Source organism: Lissotriton vulgaris, chromosome 7 (assembly GCF_964263255.1).
Source record: "Lissotriton vulgaris chromosome 7, aLisVul1.2, whole genome shotgun sequence".
NCBI lineage: Eukaryota > Metazoa > Chordata > Amphibia > Caudata > Salamandridae > Lissotriton > Lissotriton vulgaris.
In genome coordinates, this window is record NC_141695.1 from 606,419,436 (window position 1) to 606,441,425 (window position 21,990).

Sequence of the window (21,990 nt, forward strand, 5' to 3'; positions counted from 1 at the left end):
CATCTAAAGGGTTGGCCTACCGTACAATATACTCTATGTCGGCAATTTCTGCGGATCATGTCTCCATCCAAGACACAGCAGTGGGTGAACACAGTTTCGTAAGTAAGCTGGTGAGAGGGATTCACCTGGCCCTTACCCCACAACCTAGATATTCCAGATTGGGGATGTTAACAAGGTTTTAGCTCTTTTTAAGATGTGGAAATCAAACAAATTTGTCTCTGAAGGTATTGTCAGCAAACCTTGGCATGCTATGTCTAGTTTTGTGTAGGAGAGTGTCTGATTTATGAACTTGAATGTCTCTGGACGGGTCTTTACACCCCAGGGGGTCACTTTCATCTTTCCAGGTGCACAAAGTCGGATTCAGGGCGGTGTCATACTCTGCCTTTCATAAGCATCCCAAGTTGTGTGTGGCTCATTGCCTGAAACCTTACGAGAGAATGACAGAGGAGCACCGTCCTCATGGAGAGCAGCAACTCCTAATATCTCTCAGGTAACCTTTCAAAGCGGTCACTCCTCCCAGCATAGCTCGTTGGTTCAGATGGGTCATGCAAGAAGTGGGCACTGATGTCTTGCACTTTGGGGCTAACTTGGTCAGAGGTTCAATGGCCTCTAGGGCGTTCTCCTTGGAGGCTCCCCTAGAGGACATTATTAATGCTACAGACTGGTCTTCGGATTCCATATTCAAGAGATTCTATTTTAAACCAGGCGTGGTCATGGCTTCTCTGGTGGTGGACAAACTTAAAACAGACATAATCCTCACCTCCGGTTCTGACTTGGAATGAAAAATTTCCTAGTGGACATGAAGGAAAGTTTCAATTCTATTAAGTACACGGAGGCGAGGATTATTCCCGCCAGAGTTCCTGAGACTCCATTACATTTCCAACACAGGATCAAGGGGTGCTCATGGTTGTGGTGTCCCAGTTCCTCCTACACCATAAGTATAACCTTAAACTTCCTTTGTTGGTTGTTGATAATTCTATATGGACTTGTTTTTCATGGCTTAAGGAGCATGGTAGTATAGCTTCGTTTTCATGTGCTCTGTTTTTCTTGCTCTGTTTATTTGGCTGCATGACGTTCAAGGTACAGAAGGTTAGGTTTATCCATTTTTTTCTGAATTCTTGTAGGTTCAGAAGCATCTAAAGCAGACTAAGGGAGCTTGGTGGTATGGAAAAGGGTCACCGTCAAGAAAGAGAAAGTTACCTGGAAGGCTCCGGCCTTTGTGATCTCCCTGAGCTGTTGATTGTTTCACCTTCGTTGACCTTTCCCCGTGGACTTTAGGAAGGATAGTTTTGGTTAATAAAGTTGAACACTGCTGGAAAGGAAAATTAAGAAAGTAGAGCTTAATCCTCGCATGCATGTCCTTAATAGAATTGAAGCTTTCCTTCATATCTACTAGGAAATGTCTCATTTTCTGTGATTGTTGTGCGCCTCTAATCTCAGAAACTCCAATAGCTCGCATATTCCCCAGGGTTTCTGTATGACATTACCCCACAGATTACTCAGATATCACAGTCATACAGTATTTATTCCAGAGCCAACACAAAAAGTGTGGCGCACCATGAAAAGAGGAGGATATGCAGGGTGACTAGCCCTTCCAGCTACCATTATATTCATCTGGAGAATGGGACAGGATGGAGTGGTTGAGTCTTTTACAGATGACCGGTGGGTGTTTCCCAAATAAATTAAATGCTTAAACCGTACTTTTTAGGTCTCGTAGAGAGACCTATTGCCGCCCATCCACAAAGCTGACTTTTTACGATGAGGATTTTCAACAGTTCACGTGAATTCACGTGACCACAAGCTCCTCGTGCACGAGCTTGCATTCGATCATCAAAGGCACACAAGCTTCTCTCAGCAGGCAGCCCACCCCCCTCCCTCTCCATATGGTCGCTCGAGTTGCAGGCAGCCCACCCCCTCCCTCTAATCTGACATCTGCCCCTAGCCTTCTGCCTATCAGCCTCCCTTCCACCTCCCCCCTAATTGCTTTCCTTCAAAGAGATCCGCTCCGCAGCTAATCAGCCTGCCCACCCCCTCCCTGTCTGTGCCTTTAAACAATGTGCCCGCATAATACAGTACTGCATCATTTGCCTTTTCTTGTTTTACTTTACAGATACAAGGCGGCGATCAGGTTCTGTGTGCACTCGCAACTTGTTTGGTCAGGTCAGGAATGCTTCAATCGATCAGACTTGCTCTAATGTCATATTAAAGCCTCCCCTGTAATATTCCAATGAAGCACTATAGCAGTGATAAGCAGTTAAGAAGTGTTGTATATTTTTCCCTTAGGGCACTAAAACTTAAGGCACTAAAACTAAACTCAGCAAACGGAAATCAGACTCTAAAACAACAGCTTTGTCTTCAAAAGGGCCGGACTATAAAATCGACCTTTGCCTTAGGGGCAGGTCGCCACTGGGTACCACAGAGAGAGTCCACGGACCAAGCCAACTTACAGGTCCGCAGATTCTTACATCTCGAGCCTCAGCATTAGAATCGTCAGGCATGGGGGCTGGCACTTAAATGCACAGTGAAAGTTCACTGATGCGCACTGCGCCAGAAGCACGCGCTGCTTCCTAGTATATTGTTGTGGTTCCGTCAATAACTGGAGCACTGTCTGTGCAGCCAGCTCAGCAGTTCACATAAGTTGCAGTAACACGCATGGTAAACTAAAGAGGTTTTCAAGAATGTTTATAACATGTAAAATGTTTCCATTTTATATCTGTGCCAGAGGAGAGACAGTCCGTTTTACGTCAGTCCTGGTGGTCCTACCCGCTTTACCTCAGTATCTAAGCACCTACCTACAAAGCTGCAGTCTGCAAGGGGTTACTAACCTCCCAGCGCGAGGCCCTGCACCTGCAAACAACCTTTCCTCAAGGGTGGAGGGTCTACAAGAGCGCTTTGCCTCGCCAGAAACCATTTTGTTAGAAATAAGTGAAGTGAAAGATCGTGCTTTTAAGGTTACCAAAAGTTTTAGGTAGAGGTGCCCAACGCAGGTGAGGAGTGCCCAATTTATATAATAACCAAATAAAAAAAAAAACTCTACAAAAACAATGTAAAGGAATCTCATTTATACAGTCTGCAGTAATCCTCGAAATGTTCAATTGATCCAATCACCCTACACCCTTGCTGCACTGCCCAGTTTTCAGGTCGTAAGATTTTATTCAAAATTGCCTTGTGAAACTGCAAACATATCAGCGTCTTGTGTGCAGCGGGGTTGGGCACTGTACTGCTGTACGAAGTTCCAAGACGTACTGGTCCCCATGACGACCCTCAATACACTATGGGTCAATTGCGAGACCTCTTCTGTTCGAACAGAATCAGGGGGCAATCAATTAAACATGTTAAAAGGAATTTTAATATAAAACAAGTCTTTGCCCTCAAGGAGCATTAAGCTGGGCCCATATACACGCCACTGGACAGGGACGGACTTTAAAGCAGCATACACAAGCAAAAGGCACAAACACATGTTGGAGTAGCCTACAGTGGTTCAGATGGACTCGCAGTTTCTCCACAGACTGCTCCAGTGTGGAGAAATTTTTGGTGTCAAAAATTAAATATGTGAGGGTTTGGTATTTTCAAGTAAGTAATTTATACTGAATAAGGTGTTTGACAAACCATGTAATAGGGTGTTGTAATTCAGCTTCCAAAGACTGCTTCAAAGCGATCCGCTCCGCCCCCGCTACACCCAGCGCTGGCCTCACTTCTCCTCCCCCCTAATTGCTTACCAGCCATGTCACACACCACCATTTGCTGTGCCTCGCATCGGCGCATCAGACCTTCTCTTTCCCCTCATTAACAGGCTTATCTCGCCTGCTTTCCTGCTGTGATTTCCGAAAACGGAATGAATCTGCTGAAGAAACATGTCTAAGGACAGAAGAGCGTAAACTTCTATTTCTAGGTCAGACCTAAAAAAACTTGCAGGGATTCTAACCTGTGACCTGCAGCCAGCATGCAGTCATTAACCCACTGAGCGATCCTTCTCATCTGTGAAGGGGATATTTAATGCCCTTCAAGTTTGAATAGTTCAGTTTTTTCTGCTGTATCTTGACTCTGTATTACAATATGTCTATTTACTATTTATTTACACTGTTGTTGATTGTGACCAGACTGACTCTGGTACAGAGGGTCTTTTGCTTTGTATGTTTGCAATACGTGTATTTTGCATTGAGTTAATGTACCAAGATGTCTTTTAAAAAAAGTGTTGAATCTTATTTCTGGATATTCCGTATCTGATTCGCTTAACCTCACAATGGTGTAAATAAACACATTCTCGCGCCTGGTTTGACATTACTGAAAACTTCCTGTACCTTGTAGGAGCTGTAGTGAAGGGTGTATTGCACATCGTGCTTTTGACCAGTTTACACATTTACCTTAGATGTTTTGTGGAGTGGTCTTCTTTGAGTGTGCCGTATTTCTAAGAACTTACTAAATCAATGTTTCTGAGACACAGCATAGATTTATGCTTCCTTAGGCAACCATGCACAGCAAAGTCTGTGCTTAGAGCACTTTGCATCAGTATGATGAAACCCAGAGCTGGATGAGGAGCAACGTTTTACGCGTTTGTGTTTTCTGAGTCTTTACACACACAACCCCCCACAACCCCCCACACACACAATGCCCACATACACAACGTCCACACACAGCCCCACACACACACACATACACACACCACAACAACCACACACACACACAATGCCCTCACTCTATCGCCCTCACTCTATCTATCTATCTGTCGCCCTCACTCTATCTATCTGTCGCCCTCACTCTATCTATCTGTCGCCCTCACTATCTATCTATCTATCTATCTATCTATCTATCTATCTATCTATCTATCTATCTATCTATCTATCTGTCGCCCTCACTCTATCTGTCGCCCTCACTCTATCTATCTATCTATCTATCTGTCGCCCTCACTCTATCTATCTATCTATCTGTCGCCCTCACTCTATCTATCTATCTATCTATCTGTCGCCCTCACTCTATCTATCTATCTATCTATCTATCTGTCGCCCTCACTCTATCTATCTATCTATCTATCTATCTATCTGTCGCCCTCACTCTATCTATCTATCTATCTGTCGCCCTCACTCTATCTATCTATCTATCGCCCTCACTCTATCTGTCGCCCTCACTATCTGTCGCCCTCACTCTATCTGTCTATCTATAATTGCCCTTACTCTATCTATCGCCCTCACTCTATCTATCTATCGCCCTCACTCTATCTGTCGCCTTCACTATCTGTCGCCCTCACTCTATCTGTCTATCTATAATTGCCCTTACTCTATCTATCGCCCTCACTCAATCTATCTATCTATCTATCGCCCTCACTATCTATCTATCGCCCTCACTATCTATCTATCGCCCTCACTATCTATCTATCGATCTCTCTATCGCCCTCACAATCTATCGCCCTCACACTATCTATCTATTGCCCCCATTCTATCTATCTATTGCCCTCACTCTATCTATCTATCGCCCTCAGTCTGTCTATCTGTCTATCTATCTCCCTCACTCTATCTATCGCCCTCAGTCTATCTGTCGCCCTCACTCTATCTATCTATCTATCGCCCTCACTCAATCTATCTATCTATCTATCGCCCTCACTATCTATCTATCGATCTCTCTATCGCCCTCACAATCTATCGCCCTCACACTATCTATCTATTGCCCCCATTCTATCTATCTATTGCCCTCACTCTATCTATTTATCGCCCTCAGTCTGTCTATCTGTCTATCTATCTCCCTCACTCTATCTATCGCCCTCAGTCTATCTGTCGCCCTCACTCTATCTATCTATCTATCGCCCTCACTCAATCTATCTATCTATCTATCTATCTATCTATCTATCTATCTATCTATCGCCCTAACTATCTATCTATCACCCTCACTATCTATCTATCGCCCTCACTATCTATCGATCTCTCTATCGCCCTCACAATCTATCGCCCTCACACTATCTATCTATTGCCCCCATTCTATCTATCTATTGCCCTCACTCTATCTATCTATCGCCCTCAGTCTGTCTATCTGTCTATCTATCTCCCTCACTCTATCTATCGCCCTCAGTCTGTCTGTCGCCCTCACTCTATCTATCTATCTATCGCCCTCACTATCTATCTATCGCCCTCACTATCTATCGATCTCTCTATCGCCCTCACAATCTATCGCCCTCACACTATCTATCTATTGCCCCCATTCTATCTATCTATTGCCCTCACTCTATCTATCTATCGCCCTCAGTCTGTCTATCTGTCTATCTATCTCCCTCACTCTATCTATCTCCCTCACTCTATCTATCGCCCTCACTCTATCTATCGCCCTCACTATCTATATATTGCCCTCACTCTATCTATCGCCCTCACTCTATCACCCTCACTCTATTGCCCTCCCTCGATCTATCTATCGCATCACCACAGCATCACTCAGGGGCACCACAACATCACTATGCGCTACCACAACATCACTGAACGCCACAGCATCACTCGCGCCACAACAACATCACTCAGCCCCACCACAGCATCAATCTGTGCAACCATTCAACAACTGGTTAAAATATGTTCTCTCAATGTTTCAAGCTTTATTCCAAATGTCAGAAAAAGATGTTAATATTTCACTTCTGTTCTTGAATTTTTTATCACTATAAAATTCACTGAACATAATCTTCACAAAAGTTATTTACAAAAGTTTAAGCTGTTGCCATTATAAATTACAATAACTTTTATTTAAGTATTAATTATTTAAAAAAAATAAAAGCCATTGTTATTTGTAATATCACTACATCTAAGTCACTTAATACAACACATATTGCATTACAAATGCTATAGGTGTCACAATGCGAAAGTTATAACTATTGGCATTGTAAATGAAAAAAAGTTTCGCTATTTTCAAAACCAACACATAAATAACAAATGTGTCATTTACAATACCAATAGCTCAAACTTTCCTAATGCGAGACCTATTGCATTGCAAATGCTTGTTTTTAATGCAAGTACCTTTTCCAAGCACCTTGAGTGTTATGTAGATTCCCAATACTGTGATCCTTCCCATTTCTCAGTGGATGATGTGACCTTTCTGCCAATGATTCACTTCAAAAACTAAACTGCCAACACTCACTGTTTTAACAAAAAGAAAGAAAACAGTACTCTCCTTGGTGTGACTTGTTTTGTTCTCAGCAAAAGTATGCAAACAGTTTTATGTTGGTCTTTAGGATACCCACTTACTCTTTTCACTTTGTTGAAATTTAAATACAAAAGTGGCACCTTGGATTACCAGGACGCATATGCTAAAAAGGAAAAAGGTTAAGTCTATCAGAAGCCTCAAACCTAATAGTTAATAGTTGTCATGAACTCCCGACAGCCTAAACTTTCTGGGAAAAATTCTCTGAAAGTTGTATTTCAATGAAAGCTAAGTGGCGCAGAAGCTCGAGGTGTGAATGACACCACATAATGGAAGGCAACAATCTAACATAACAGAGAGCAAATGCTTATGGCACATTTAGTCAACTGTTGGTTGGAACAGGGCTGAAATGTTTCTAAGTTTTAAATAGGTAAAAATAAACATCCCTAGGATTCAGAGTGTGAATATTGTAAAATAATTTATAAAGGATAAAAAGTTGGCGAGTACCCCCCCTCCCTCCCCTCTCCACCCCCACGTATTACACATGTGGGACATTTTCATTATGTCAGTGTAATTAGGAGTGACTTTTAAACGACTGAGTGACACTTTCTCAAGAGCAAAATCGAGCAATAAAGATGAGGAAAACATAATTTCTATTGAGATTGATTTTCAAATTAGAACTAAACATGTGCATTAGACTTGCCAAATAATATAAAGAAATGATAAAGAGATCAACACAGGAGGGCCAACCTCAATCTTAAACCCCCCTGATAAGATTAATCCTTTCCATGCTGAGCCACAATGCTCATGTGCACATGACGGAACCATTCCGCCATTGCACACGAGCACTAAATCCCTCCACTGTAAATAGCAAAGAAATTTCCCCTTTTTTTGTCTCAGGAGGTGGGGAAGAAATATCCGAACCTCTGAGGCATTTCTTTTTTTCAGTGAAATGACGATGAGCACACACAACGCGCTGACGTCATTTCACTGAAACAAGCCGATCAGATGTTACCCTTCCCTAGTGGATCTCTACATGGGGATTGCTGCAGTAGGGCGATCCCCAAGCGGTGATCCACCCACTAGGCACCAGGGAGGGGGGAATGGCACCTTGGCCAAGAGACCTTGCTCCCCTGATATTTAAATGGGCATATTAAGTCTTTCGCCCCCCTCCCCCACCCCCCTCCGGGGCAGAAAGCGCACTAGACACTAGGGATTTTTTTTTATGGTTCAAGGGTGGGGGCTGCTCAGAATGGGAATGCCAATGCTCTCATTCCCCCCAAAAAGTTGCCACTGTTTCTGCCTCCTCCCCCCAGGAGGCAGATGAGGGCAATAGCCCTTATCTGCTCCCTGAGGGTTTGGGGGGCAGAAAACCAGTTAGGCACCAGGGATTATGTTTTTACTACACATAGTGAGGGGGCTACCCAGAATGGGCATGCCAATGCCCCACACCCCAAAAACATTTGCCACCAGTCTTTCTGCCCCCCCCCCGGGAGGCAGATGGGGTCAATAGCCCTGATCCGCCCTACCCCGCCCCCCACCCCCCTAAGCTAAATTAGAGCTTTGAAGGGGATTCAGAGTATGAAAATGTTGGGGGATCCATGCAAGCCACACATCCCTGGAGTCCCCAGGGTGTCAAGTTTTCAGAAATGTCTGGTATTGGTAGGTTTCCCTAGATTGCTGCCGATCCCGGGACCTAAAACACACAGATGCCCCCTTGCAAAACCAGGTTGTTTCATGATAGATATGGGGCACCTGCGTTTTTGGTCCTGGGGTCAGTGGCCATCTAGGGAAACCTACCAAACCCAGACATTTCTAAAAACTGGACACCCGGGTGGTCCAGGGAGGTGTGGCTTCCATGGATCCCCCCCAAAGTTTTCTTACCCAGAATCCCCTGCAAACATCAAATTTAGTTTGGAAAAAAAATGTACTAACACCCAGCGTCCACCCAGGTAAAATAATACCTCATTTGTGTGGGTGGGCCCAGCACCAGCGGCAGGGAACTGCCCAAAACGTATTGAGGAGAGACATCAAAATTATCTATCTAGTGAGAGACACACGAGTCACCTCATCCTGGATGTATAGTTTTTTTTATTTAAAGGTTTAGGTTTGCTTGGTTTCTTTGGGTGCTGGCAGAGCTAAGGTCCAAAACATTGTCAAAAAAGAATCTGTGTTCACTGGAAAAATGTGATGTGTCCACTTTGCGTTTTGGGCCGTTTCCTGTCACAAGCACTAGGCCTACCCACACAAGTGAGGTACCATTTGTATCGGTAGACTTTGGGGAATGCTGGGTGGGTGGAAGTTTGTGGCTCCATGCAGACTCCAGAACTTTCCATCACAGAAATGTGAGGAAAATTTGCTTTTTGATAAAGTTTGAGGTTTGCAAGGGATTCTGGGTCACAGAACCTAGTGAGAGCCACACAAGTCACCCCATCCTGTATTCCGCCTGGATGTCTAGTTTTCAAAAATGTATACATTTGCTAGGGTTCCTTAAGTGCCGGCTGAGCTAGTGTCCAAAATCCACAGCCAGGCACATTGCAAAAAAGGGTCACTTTTCACTGGAAAAATGTGATGTGTCCACATTGCATTTTGGGCCGTTTCCTGTCCCAGGCACTAGGCCTACCCACACAAGTGAGCTACCATTTTTATTGGGAGACTTAGGGGAACACAGAATAGTAGAACAAGTGTTATTGCCATAGACTTTCTTTGCATTTTTGCCTTCCAAATGTAAGACAATGTGTAAAACAATAAGTCATTTTAAGAAAAAATGTCCTCTAATTCACATGCTTGTATCAGACCCACAATTTATGAGATGTGCAAATAACCACTACTTCTAAACTCTATATCTTGTTCCTATTTCAGAAATATATAGGTTTCCCGGATACTTATTTTTCAATTTTTATATTTTACCAAATTAAGTGCTATATACCCGGTACACAATGAAAAATCATTGCAAGGCGCAGCTCCGTTATTGGCGCTGGGTTCCGTGGGTTCTAGGTGAAACTCCAAGTCCTATATATCCCCACAACCAGAAGGGTCCAGCGGACGTAACAGTAGATTGATTTTTTAAAATCTGCCATACTTAGAAGTTACAGATGAAACCCTTTGCATGAATGCCTATTTTTTATAACTCAATTTCAATATTGGTTAGTTTCAACTGTTAGTTTGTCAAAAAACAACCTTGATGGATCTACACAAATGACCTCTTGCTGAATTTATAATTTTGTCTACTTTTCAGAAATGTATTGTTTTCCGGGATCCATTATTGCTTTCACGTCCATTTCTACCACTAACTGGAAGGAGGAGAAAGCACAATAAAATAGGAAAAGTAGACTATGTCCCAGTAAATACCAAAACTGTTTAGAAAGTTCTGGTTTTCTGGCAAAAATCTGCCTGTTCCTGAAAGCTGGGTAGATGGTGATTTTAGCACCACAAACCCTTTGGTGATACCTTCTGCAGGGGAAAAAACAAATGCTTTCTTCTGCAGTTCTTTCCCATTTTGCTGAAAAAAACGAAACAAAAATGTGCTGTATTTTGGCTTATTTCTCGATCCCCTCCAGGGAATCCACAAACCCTGGGTACCTTTAGAATCCTCAAGAAGTTTGAAGATAAGGACACATTTGTCGTGGATACCTTATGTGGACAAATTTTACAGGGGCCTAAGCGCAAACTAACCCAAATAGCCAAAACAAGGCTTAGCATAAGGGGAAAATGGCTTAGCACATGGGGGGAAAAGAACTAGCAGCGAAGGGGTTAAAAGACAGCTGAATTCGAAACTAATAATTAATAAAATCATGACTACCACCTAAAATGTAGGGAAAACATGTAAAAGACAACCACTCCTTCACATTCAACCCTGCCTGCCTTCTGGGCTCCCTGCCTGGAATGCTGACTTGCTCCCTCCCGCTGATCCCGCACACACCCTGCCCCTCTGCTCCTACACAGCCAGCACAGATCGCATGGTGCGGCTACCAGGGACGGTTGTTCAGCGAAACGCGCAGGCATTGGAGGTCCACAGTGGACGAATCAACAAGTGCATCGATTGGCTTATAGTGAACGGCTGAGTGTAGGAAGCTCTCAGGGGAGAGGGAAAGGCCTCAGCCATAAAAGAAGGACTACATGCGGGAGCCTTTTTTGACCTATCTGTCAAACTGGAGGACAGTAAATATGTGACTTTGCATTTCAGTGCAGTGAGGCGGATCACCACACTGATATGCATTAGTCTAACGCCTGATGTGTGGTACTTAGTTGGGCTGTGTCTAAAGAGTGGGAAGGACTACAATTGTATAGTACTCGGACTGAATAAGAGTACAGCATACAAACACATGCATGCCTCTGTGCTGTGCCCAAACTTGGCAAGCATTTAATGTTTTCACGAAAGAAGACCAGCAAAACCTCTGCCCATGTCAACATTCTTTGCATCGATTTTTATTCTTGGTTTTTTCCCCAAATCCTAATGTCATTCTCTTTCACAGATCTCAAGCTGTGCCAGAACATCTCCACTTTACACAAAGCCTGTTGCGTTTCAAGGCAGTCGGACCTGCAGTAACAGAATAGTGACTTGAGTTGCAACAAAGAATGGTGGACGCCTTGGTTGATGCTGCTTTATCCAAGGAAGAAAAGGCTTCTCAGGACTTTAAGTAAGGCCTTGTGTTTATCTGACAGAAAGACAATGTTCTTGGACTTTATGAAGTCACTGTTATAGCTCCAATTATCCATCCACTTCAAAAGCTTAATGTTCCATCCCATTCTCATTTAAGCATGAACCTTCATCCATTTATTCATCCTTATTCCTTAATATCCCTTTGCTGAATTGGAACGTCACAAGTGATATAACTGCTACTAAACAATATGTTTGGTAGTGAACAAAGAAAGAACCAGTCTCTGCAGGTTGTGTTCCAGTGCATCACAAACCAAAGCCCGTTATTCTCTCCATAGGAGGGATGTGTACTGATGATTTAAGTTTTAAAGGGTTTGTCTGAAGGCAGGAAATCTCAAACACTCGTTACCACCTGTGTAAAAAAACACGAAAACACTCTTCTGTACACAATTGAGTCCAATTTGGTCCTGCAGGGTCATTGCTTGGCCTTCTTTGCAATGGTGCCCACTGCAGAGATGATCGTGGTTTTTGAGCCACTGGTACTGGTGGTCACCGTGACAACTGCTGGCAGGGTGGCCGTAGTGGTGAGGATGATTGGCTGGGCCATGGTCGTGACTGGGACAGCAGAGTCCCACTTGCTCTTCCTCTTCTGGGAATCTGCACATTGCAAAATACAGGAAATTAGAAACAAAGCAAGCATTGGAGGTTCCCTACATGAATGTGAAATTGGCTTTTCAACAAACGTATCACATGCCGAACACAGATCAGACATGCTTGTGTTCCTAAACCTGAGAGAAAGATCTAAGAAAGATCCTGGTGATACTCTTTTCGGTAAACGAAGATTTTCACTAAATACATTGAAGGGGATTTTTTAAAAATAAAAATGACCACCCATGTGCCTTTTTTAAACTGAAGCCCCCAAGCCAGAATAGGACAATGAAAAGAGGTTTGCATTTAATATTTTACGGAAATGGAAGGAAAGGGGTACGGGTGGAACTGGTCTTAGAGGAATTGGTCTGCCACTTTTCTCACTATCAAGAACCCAAACCTCCCTCTGGACATATTATGCAGTACCTACTGAGATATTCCTGAATCCAGGACTGCAATCTTTAACCAAGAGTCCTTTAACATCGGTTTAGATTACCCTTTTATTTCTAATTTACCACTAATGTATCCCTAATCGACTTGCTCCTGGGATGCCTTCAGTATGTTGTCTTTTATTTCTTTTTCTAAGTTTTTTTAAATGTCCTTTTACACAAAATGCTCACATTATTTTCCTTATAAATGTTACACATATAGTTTGTGGTTTTGTAAATCCTTGGAGGTGAGGGCATGCGCAGCAGAGGATCCAATTAAAGTAAATAAATGTATTAACTCTTTATAGTGCACATACACTAACTCCAGTACCACCTGATGCTTTATGGCTTGATTTTGAAGTACAGTGACATGTGGCACACAGCTTTGAAGAGCAAGAGCCATTCATGCAAGGATGAGGATGATGGTGTCTTTCATGCTATTTCTTCAGCAGAAGCAGGTGGAGTAAAATATGGCTTCATGGGCCCAACGAAAACTGAATCAAAAAACACTCTACCTGTTCCGGCAGTGTTTGGAGCTGTGGTGGTAGTTGCTGCAGTAGTGGTGGTGGTGGTAGTGGCTGCACCCTTCTTAGTGCCAGTCACAAACTCGATCTGCATGAAAGAAAGTAGTCATCTTTGATTGCTTTTCAATCTTCAGGAAGATCAAAGAGTTATGTAACATTAAGACTAATTGAGTATTTCATATAATTGGCAAGATGACCAAGACAGACAATGCCACAGATTATTACTGAGCTCAGTAATTGGCATCTGCTTAGATTAGAGAGGGCTCCATCTCTAATCACAAAACAGCCCCCCACAATCACAGACACAGTCAGGGCTGCTACCAATATCCAGTGCGTGATGGGCGGCAGGGGTCGAATTAAAAAGGTTTTAAACTTGCCTGATCTTGTGGCTGCCTCGCTCTTCAGTGCTCCTTCTCAACTGCTGCTCTCGACTATCCCTAGGCCAGAGTCCCCAACCAATCCTGTCAGAGCTTTCCTAGTTTGAGAGCAGCCCTGCGATTGCCTAAGAGGGCATCTTAGACGCTCCGCTCAGGCTCCGGTAGTCTAGCACGTTTCTCCACCCAGGCTGTAGAATACAGCCAGATTACAGATACCTTGCAGCGCATGTCTGTTTGGCTGCCCTGAGACAGCCGGCCAAACAGACATGCCCAGTTAGAAGTGCACAACCACTCTTCATTATGATCCCAGCCCCGCCCCCCCTACACAAGTTGGCTCGGCCAGCAACTGAAAAATAAACAGTAATAATAGTAACATGTTTTATTTTTCAGCTGCTGCCTCCGAGTCAGTGAGGTGACGCTCCTCCGCCAATGCGGAGGAGCCGTCCCAGTGTAGATCTCTTGCATTGCTAGTCTGACTGATCAGGATATTGTTAACCCTAGGGAAACAAACTGCACACAAGTTCATACCCCAAGAGAGTTCGAAAACTTGCCTTTGTTCTTTCTTTTTTGGCTTTTTCTAGTTTGTCCATTTCTATTTTCTGGGATTTCGCTGCAGAATATAAGGGAATAAGATAAAGAGAAGTATGACGAGAATGAACAACAAATGTGAGACGGTGTGATAAAAAGAAGGGGGACTGTCCAGAACAGGGGTTCTATGCAAATACACCTATAAACCTGGACTTAATTATGACATACTTTAAAAACATGGATTCTTTTTACATTGTTAGATTATAATCTGACAGAGAAACATAAGAATACCTAGCGCCTCATAGTACGAATCCTCAGGCCATCCATGAGGGTCGAACATGTCCTGTAAGAGAAGGACGGCATCACTTTTAGAGTCTGAAGGACGCACTTTACAACAACAAATGATACACAAACAATGGACCAATGCTCCAGATTCCTTGATCAGCATTTCCCATTTTCTGTTTTGAGTTTAAGGAGACTCCTTAATTTATACTGCTAAAAATAAAGTCAGTCATACCGGCTCTATACATCAATTCTTCAATAGTTCACATGTTTTGCACATTTAACTGTATATAATTTTAAACTCATAAGCCCAGGAATGGGCCGAGGGCATTGTGGGAAAATATAAGGGTCTTAAGTTTGCATGTGTCAACACTAAATGGACAGATGAGAAGAGAAGACAAAGGACCTCTGGATTTAGCAGTACATTCAAGCACACAAATGACTGGGAACTTCAGATGTGAGAGTTACCCTGTGAAGGATGCTATAACATTTACAACACCTAACCTAGAGATTGGAAATAGGAGTTGTAGACGATCTTGTGTGAGATAACCAAAAGACAGATATAGGCAGAGCTAGAAAGAGCTCTGCCCATACATGTTGGGGGATTTACACAACAAGGTCCCCTCCTAATGTTTGCTCCTCTCTGTCATACGAGAGCTCCGGAATGGGAGAAAATGCAGAAAGAAGGCAGACAAATGGGTGGCAGAGCAATCATGACCTACACCCCTAAGCATTTACAAAAGGATTCTGGAGTTATTTTAATTTCTTTTTACTTACCTTAGGGTAATTGGTTCCAAGCTCGTCAATCGCGCAGTACTGAATCAGCTTCTCGTAGATACTGGAAAGGAGAAAGGAAAGTTGGGAAGATCATCATTCGCTTCCAGAAGAGTCTGTCAAAGTTGTAATGATCGGCCAACACCATATTCCGCTTAGGTATCACTTTACATAAAACGAATGGTTCACTGTGGTGCACGTTGAGGAGGACAAACAAATATTGGGATGAAAGTAGAACTATAAGGAGAAGGGGGTGAAACAAATGATGGGAGGGGAGATAAGTTGGGTTCACCTGGGATTTCGAAACTCCTTCTTCCTCTGGATAACCAAATTCATGTCCATACCTTCCTTCATTTTCTTCTCGTACAACTTTTGTATTTTATCCTGTGGGATGATAGGAATGTGTGAATCTCAATCCTAGCGATACCAAAGCGGTTACACAAAGAACAATTGGGAACAAGTGAGAGTTTCACCCATAAGGTACAGATCGAAGAGCTGCAGTTCTTAAATTCTTATGTACATAAACAACACCCAAGAGTCCCACATACAAGGCATACACTATCTTCCAACACAGCCCCTGAATCCATTGCTGACAAAAACTGTAGAGTGAGCCTCACAAGCAGGCATACGACAGAGCCTGAGATATTATTTTATGGAGAACCAGTTGTGAGCCTAAAACTGGGACATACAGCATAATTCAATTCAGCGGACAATTCCATCATACCATTGAGATACTAAATATGTGAGTTATACAGCACAGTTCCAGACTCCTTTTCTACTTCACTCTTTAGATGCAAGGATCTGCGACTCTGGTGTCATTGCCACAGATTCCTGTTGGCTTCGTTTTCTTTCAACTGGTAGACCTAACTTTGTATCCCAAGCCCAGTATCATACATTCATGCACGCTTCATGGAGTGGAAAGGAGGTTGATCTGGGGCTGGGCATGGGCACCATATGCCCTCTACTCCCTAGTCCTCAAATGTTCAGGCTCTGCACTGAAAGACTTTCTCTTTAGTTCTTCAGAAAACAAAGTGATACACGGTCGTCTGCTTGTCGTGTTAGACTTTTAGTGGAGACCTTCAGTGGGAATGCATCATTGAGGAAGTCTGAATCTTTTCCAGCTGAGGTCAAGCTTACATGCCTACAAATAGCAGTGGCAGTCCTGTTCACCCTCCCATCTTTTTTGCTACAGATTTCCTACACCATTAAACAGAAGCAGCAATGTGAGCCTAAGGTCCCTAGGGGCTTTAAGTTCGCCCCCTGAAGCCAGTCTTGGCAAGGCCCATATTGCTGAAGGTTGTTGCTAGTCAGTGTGGGGGCAGAGGGGAGGGCGATTGACGTGGGTCTTCATGAAAGGGGGTTATCTGGGATAGAAATAGCGTGACTGTAAGGCCTCAGTAATATGAGAGTGAACAGAGTCTGATTTGTTATGGGAAGTATATCATAAGAACAACAGTGTCGTAGGGCTTAAATGTAGGTGAAAGAAAACAAATTTCCAGCATTTTCTGCCTTCTCCAAAGAAACATCCCCATGTGCTCTTCCACGAAGGCCCTTCATATGCCTGGCTCTTGCATTTTATGTGTGGAAAATATGTAATTATTCATTTAAAAAATATTTTGCAGGGACTAGGAGCATAGAAGTTTTGCTTTATAAAACGGTCTACGACACAGACTCTCTGAATTTCCTCATGCAGCCTACTGTGATAGTGATGCCAATCTGAAGCAGTCCTACATGGTATCTCTGCTAAGTTAGGAACAATAGGTGCGCGAGACTCACTCATTTCAACTTTGCTGTACTGGTGCAAGATTTCGGAAATCAAACCGGTCACCAGAACCATTAGTACTGAAATGAGCGCTTTCAGCTCTTGGGCAATGTACTGGCCTGTCACCAGCGGCTTATCCAAAGTTGTCTCCTTGAAAAGAAAACTGCTCACCCTGATTCTTCCAATGGATCTCAGATATGAATTTACCAAAATCACTGCGACCATCTAGTTGAGTTAGAAGAATTTTACTTGGACTGGTGCAGAATAAATAATGGTATGCAATGCATGAATGCCTAAGGTGCTCGTACAAAGCGGAGAGAAATAATACACTGAACTCTTTCTTTGAGCCTTCCTTTCAGAGGTGTATAATAAAGGATCCTGCTGGTCTCTGATTGCCACAAAACGTACTTGAAGAATAGAGCATTTCATTTCAAGGGCGTGCATTTTGCGGTTCTCCCTTTCAATAAGACGTTTGAGCCACTGTAGGTTGAGGAACGGGGTTCGAGACTCGGCAGGGACGTTCAATATCCTGTGATTCTGGGCAAGTCACTTAATCTATCTGTGCCTAACAAAAAGGAACGTGTCCGTCTGTAGCGCTCATGTAAAGCTCTGTTATCTTCGGGTCGAGTTCGTGACATAATAAAAAAAATAAAGACTACATTCTTGTTTAAGTTTTTAAAATGTCATATGAAAAATATCTAGATGTTTCATGATAAACAGCAAGTTGTGACAATATGCCATTGTATCAAACACCCATTAATATATACTTGTATTTTATTTGTGCTTATAAATCGCTGGTGGGCACTACAAAGCGCTTTACGTGGAGAAGGTTTAAGGCTAGCAAAGAGAGAGCAATGAATCAACGAGGGCATGCTGTTATCAACAATTCACTCTTTCAAGAGCAGTCAGCTTTGATGTAATCCAAATGTCTTTTAGAGCAAACGCATCTTTAGGGTTTCCCGGGACCCCATGAAACAAGCATTTACAATGCAATGGTCTCGGCATCATTAAAGCTAGAGCTATTGGCATTGCTCATAACATTTCTTTTTTTTTTATCATAAATAAATGGCATTGTCATTTACATTGCCAATAGCTTAATCGTTAAATAAATGGCATTGTCATTTACAATGCCAATAGCTACACCCCTACACAGAGCCACCCACACAGAGACACCTACAAAAAAAGCTATCCACACAGAGCCACACACACACACACACACACACAGAACACATTCCCTTATTACACATGGGGATGCCTGATATGCCCAGATACAACAGTTGTTTTTGTCACATGATTGCCCCCACTACTACTACTAAATCGGTTCTATGGTTGCAAGAAGTGACATGTAATATAGCCCGATCGGTTATGTTATAAAAGTAATCATTTGAAAATGGCTCAGTGGAGTGGGACATCTTAGTTGTTGCTACCCACGAGATGCGGTAACCCACGAGATGCGGTCTCACCCATCCCTTGATTGTTGCGACACTAGACCTACGTGTGCCAGCACAACCTACAACTTGTAACACACTGTATGCTACCTCTTACATTTTGTTTGCTTTCGATACTTGCACAAGTGCCACCATTGCCTACGTATCGTTTGTTCTTGTGTTTGAGTGTCCTCCATTGATTGCAGTGTTATACCTCAACGTGTACTTTGTTTGCTTTTGTAACCTGCACACTTGCCACTTTATCGTCCTGTAATGCACCGTTTGCTCACGATGGTCACTTTTGCCTCATGTAATGTAACTTTTGCTTTTGTAATTTGTTCACCAGTAATGTTGTAATGTTCTCATGTTTCAGTTCTGTCCTATTGTGAAGCGCTCCGACACCATCGGGTAAAGTCAGCGCTAATGAAAACGAATAAATAAATAAATACCTCTAACGTGTAGAGGAACCCCTAGAAAATGGCTGCCACCCCCCATGCTAACCGAAACTCCCGAAGCGTCCAGAGTCTAGAGGCTAGTAAGACATCACGAGGCTGGCACCAATCCAGAACAAAATCGCCTCAATGATATGACCGCTCAAAATATATACCCTAAATCCATGTACACACCCCCTGCTTAATCACAGTGGGGAGCCGGCCAGGAGACCCAAGATAGATATGCAGCAGTCTCTCCCAGATACAGGATGACCGCAACTGCGACCTAACCCTCGGCTTGAAATATTGCGAATAGCGCCGCCGGTACCAACCACCATTCCCGTGTGCCCCCGTGACCGGGCATGCAACGCTCCCCCGGCCAGACCACAACCTTACGGCCACTAAACCAATTACACACCGAACCACGTTGCGGCCAGGCCTATGTTTATAAAGCGCCAAAGATATCTGAACGCTATACCGATAAACCTGCATGCTACACCAGGGTCCCCATACCACTCCTCACTAGCCCCGGCGAGCCACTACAACGTTTGGGGCAGGACCAAATGCCACTAAAGCGCTGCTGGGGACACGGGAGTTTTAAACAGTCACAAACACGCCGCACATTACCAAGCTGCTTCCTCTGCCACACACCCCAGGCCAACGGTCTCGCGGGCATCCATGCCCCCCCATCCCACAGCCAGGCGACCAGACTCCCGCAGACCGAAAGGGAGAGACCCTGGCTATGGTGTTCAACACTCACCGTAACCCCGACGCCAGAACAAGAACGCGGCAACCCAAGGACGACAAAACAGCGTCCGGGCCTGAACGGCAGTGAGGGAAAGGAGGCAGCTCGGTGCGGGTGATGGTGCCCCCGAAGACAACAACAAAAAAAATGGCGGCCGCAAACATCGGAATCGGGGGCGTGTTTTTTGCGTTCTGAGTGACGGATGACGTCACAGGTAGAAAGAACGCAAAAAACACGCCCCCGAATCCGAAAAAGACGGGGCTTCAACCGAGTGACGCCCCTCTCCTCCAATGGCTTGATAAGTTCTGATCAGCAAAACAGGAAGAGCACCGTATTCTCATGTCCCACGAGGCGTCCTATCCCTCGCGTATACAGTTTTTTGTATAGTATAAGCGAGGGATAGGACGCGTCGTGGGACAGGAGAATACGGTGTTCCTCCTGTTTTGCTGATCGGAACTTATCAAGGGTCACAATTCGTTATTCCTGATACCGAATGGAGTACATCTCATACAGGTTTTGAGACAAATTTCTTTGGACTCTAGCATCAACGATCTGATAGACCTTTTCCACCCATGTTACTACAAGGTGGTGAAGCATTAGAATAATCTCTTTTAAGGGGGTCCGGTGTAAATCATTCCCGTGCTCTCTAAACCAAATCGTGCATTTGAGGATCAAGTATATACATAGCTACTGTCTTATTAAAGACAGAATCAGGAATCAGTTTTCTTTTCGCCATTTGGTACTCGTTCTTTGTCACCAAAATTGTTGGTTCTAAGAAATGAGCACATAAAATATTGATTTCATGAATCATAGGCCACCACATTGGGTGTGCTGCAAATGTCTTTCAAACAGCCATAAAGGCTGTGTGAGGAACATGGTGTGCATGGATAGATAACAACTTACTTACCTGTAACTACAGTTATCCAGTATTGATATCTTTCACAGACTGACATGACTGAATCATTCCCAGTCGCAGAGGCAGGAGTCCCACAGTAAATACAAAAGTAGTGCCAAAGGTAAATATCAGTAGTAGGCGACAAAGAAAAAGCCCTGAGGCCTAGATCTTATTAGCCGATCTACGTCATTATGCTAAAGAACCAAAAAATTGGTCCCAACCAATCAGCACTCTCTAGAACACTCTCAGCAGAGTCAGTTCTCTGCAGATTTTCGTTAGCACAAGTGGGAAATAAGTATCCCAAAACATAGAGAACTGGCTCTCCGGGGGGGGGGGGTGCATGTGAATCTATGAAAGATGTCAATACTGGATAACTGTAGTTGCAGGTAAGTAACTTGTTTTCTTATCCAGTATTGGGGTATCTTTCATAGATTCACATGACTGAATCAGAGTAGCAAGCAGTATACCAAGTATACAGTTGGTTGCGGATGGTTGGAGACTTGTTCTGATAAACTCTAAATTGCATCTAGAAATTGTTAACAAAAGGTATAATAAGCCAAACCTTCAAAGTTAAAAGCATGACCTATAAATAGGAAAAGAAACATGCATAGTAATAGCACTACGTGGACATGTAAGCATTATGCACATATTATATACAATGAACATGTTATAATCGCAAAAATGTGTGTGTATCATGAACAATGACAACCATAGATAGTAAAAGACTGAAAGGTACCTGAAAACTGGTCTCAAAGAAAAAGATGGCGTAGGACAGCCTGTCCAACCGCCGCATCCTCTTGACATGTAGATTGAAGGCAGTAATGTCTTGTGAAAGTGTGGACATTTTTCCATGTCGCGGAACAGATATTTTCTAGAGTCACTCCAGCAAACAACACTGTAAACGCTGCCACAGTTCTTGTGGAGTAGGCTTTGACTTTCCTTAGCAAAGGCCTGTTAGTCTTGTCATGACAGAAATGGATTGTAGATGCTATCCATCTGGCAATTGTGGCTTTTGTGATTGCAGTTCCCAGAGTAGCTTGTCCGTAAGCCTCAAACAGCTGGCCGGATTTTCTAAAGGTTTTTGTTCTTTGTAGATAGAACTTTAAACATATTTTGATGTCAAGGGAATGTAAGGTTCTATCCGCTGGTGTAGACGGATTTGGAAAGAAAGTCTGTAATCTCACCGGTTCATTGAGGTGAAACTGCAATGGCACTATAGGTATAAATGTAGGATTAGTCCGGAGGCTCACAATCCTGAGAGAAATGTAAAAATGGTTCCTTTATAGTAAAAGCCTAAATTTGACTCACCCTTCTAGCAGATGTTAGAGCTAGAAGTAAAACAACTTTCCACGTGAGAAAGTTGTGGATGGGCTCGAATGGGTGTTTCATTAACTGCGTGAGGACAGTGTTCAGTTCCCACTCCAGTGGAGGAGACCGCACCGAAGGAAATGCTCAGAAA

At 43.5% G+C, this 21,990-nt stretch overlaps 1 protein-coding gene across 2 annotated transcripts in view; it reads right to left on the minus strand.

Annotated features, from left to right (window-relative positions):
• Positions 1–11,511: 11,511 nt before the first annotated feature.
• SAP30BP (SAP30 binding protein) overlaps positions 11,512–21,990 on the minus strand; it is a 323,666-nt gene continuing 313,187 nt past the window's right edge. For both annotated transcript variants that reach the window (XM_086930746.1, XM_086930745.1), the window contains 6 exons: positions 15,564–15,655; positions 15,275–15,335; positions 14,507–14,558; positions 14,239–14,297; positions 13,302–13,398; positions 11,512–12,367 (listed from right to left, as the gene is read on the minus strand). In XM_086930746.1, the coding sequence (XP_086786872.1) occupies positions 12,186–12,367; positions 13,302–13,398; positions 14,239–14,297; positions 14,507–14,558; positions 15,275–15,335; positions 15,564–15,655 (543 nt within the window). In that variant the 3' untranslated portion in view covers positions 11,512–12,185. The remainder of the gene's footprint in view (positions 12,368–13,301; positions 13,399–14,238; positions 14,298–14,506; positions 14,559–15,274; positions 15,336–15,563; positions 15,656–21,990) is intronic.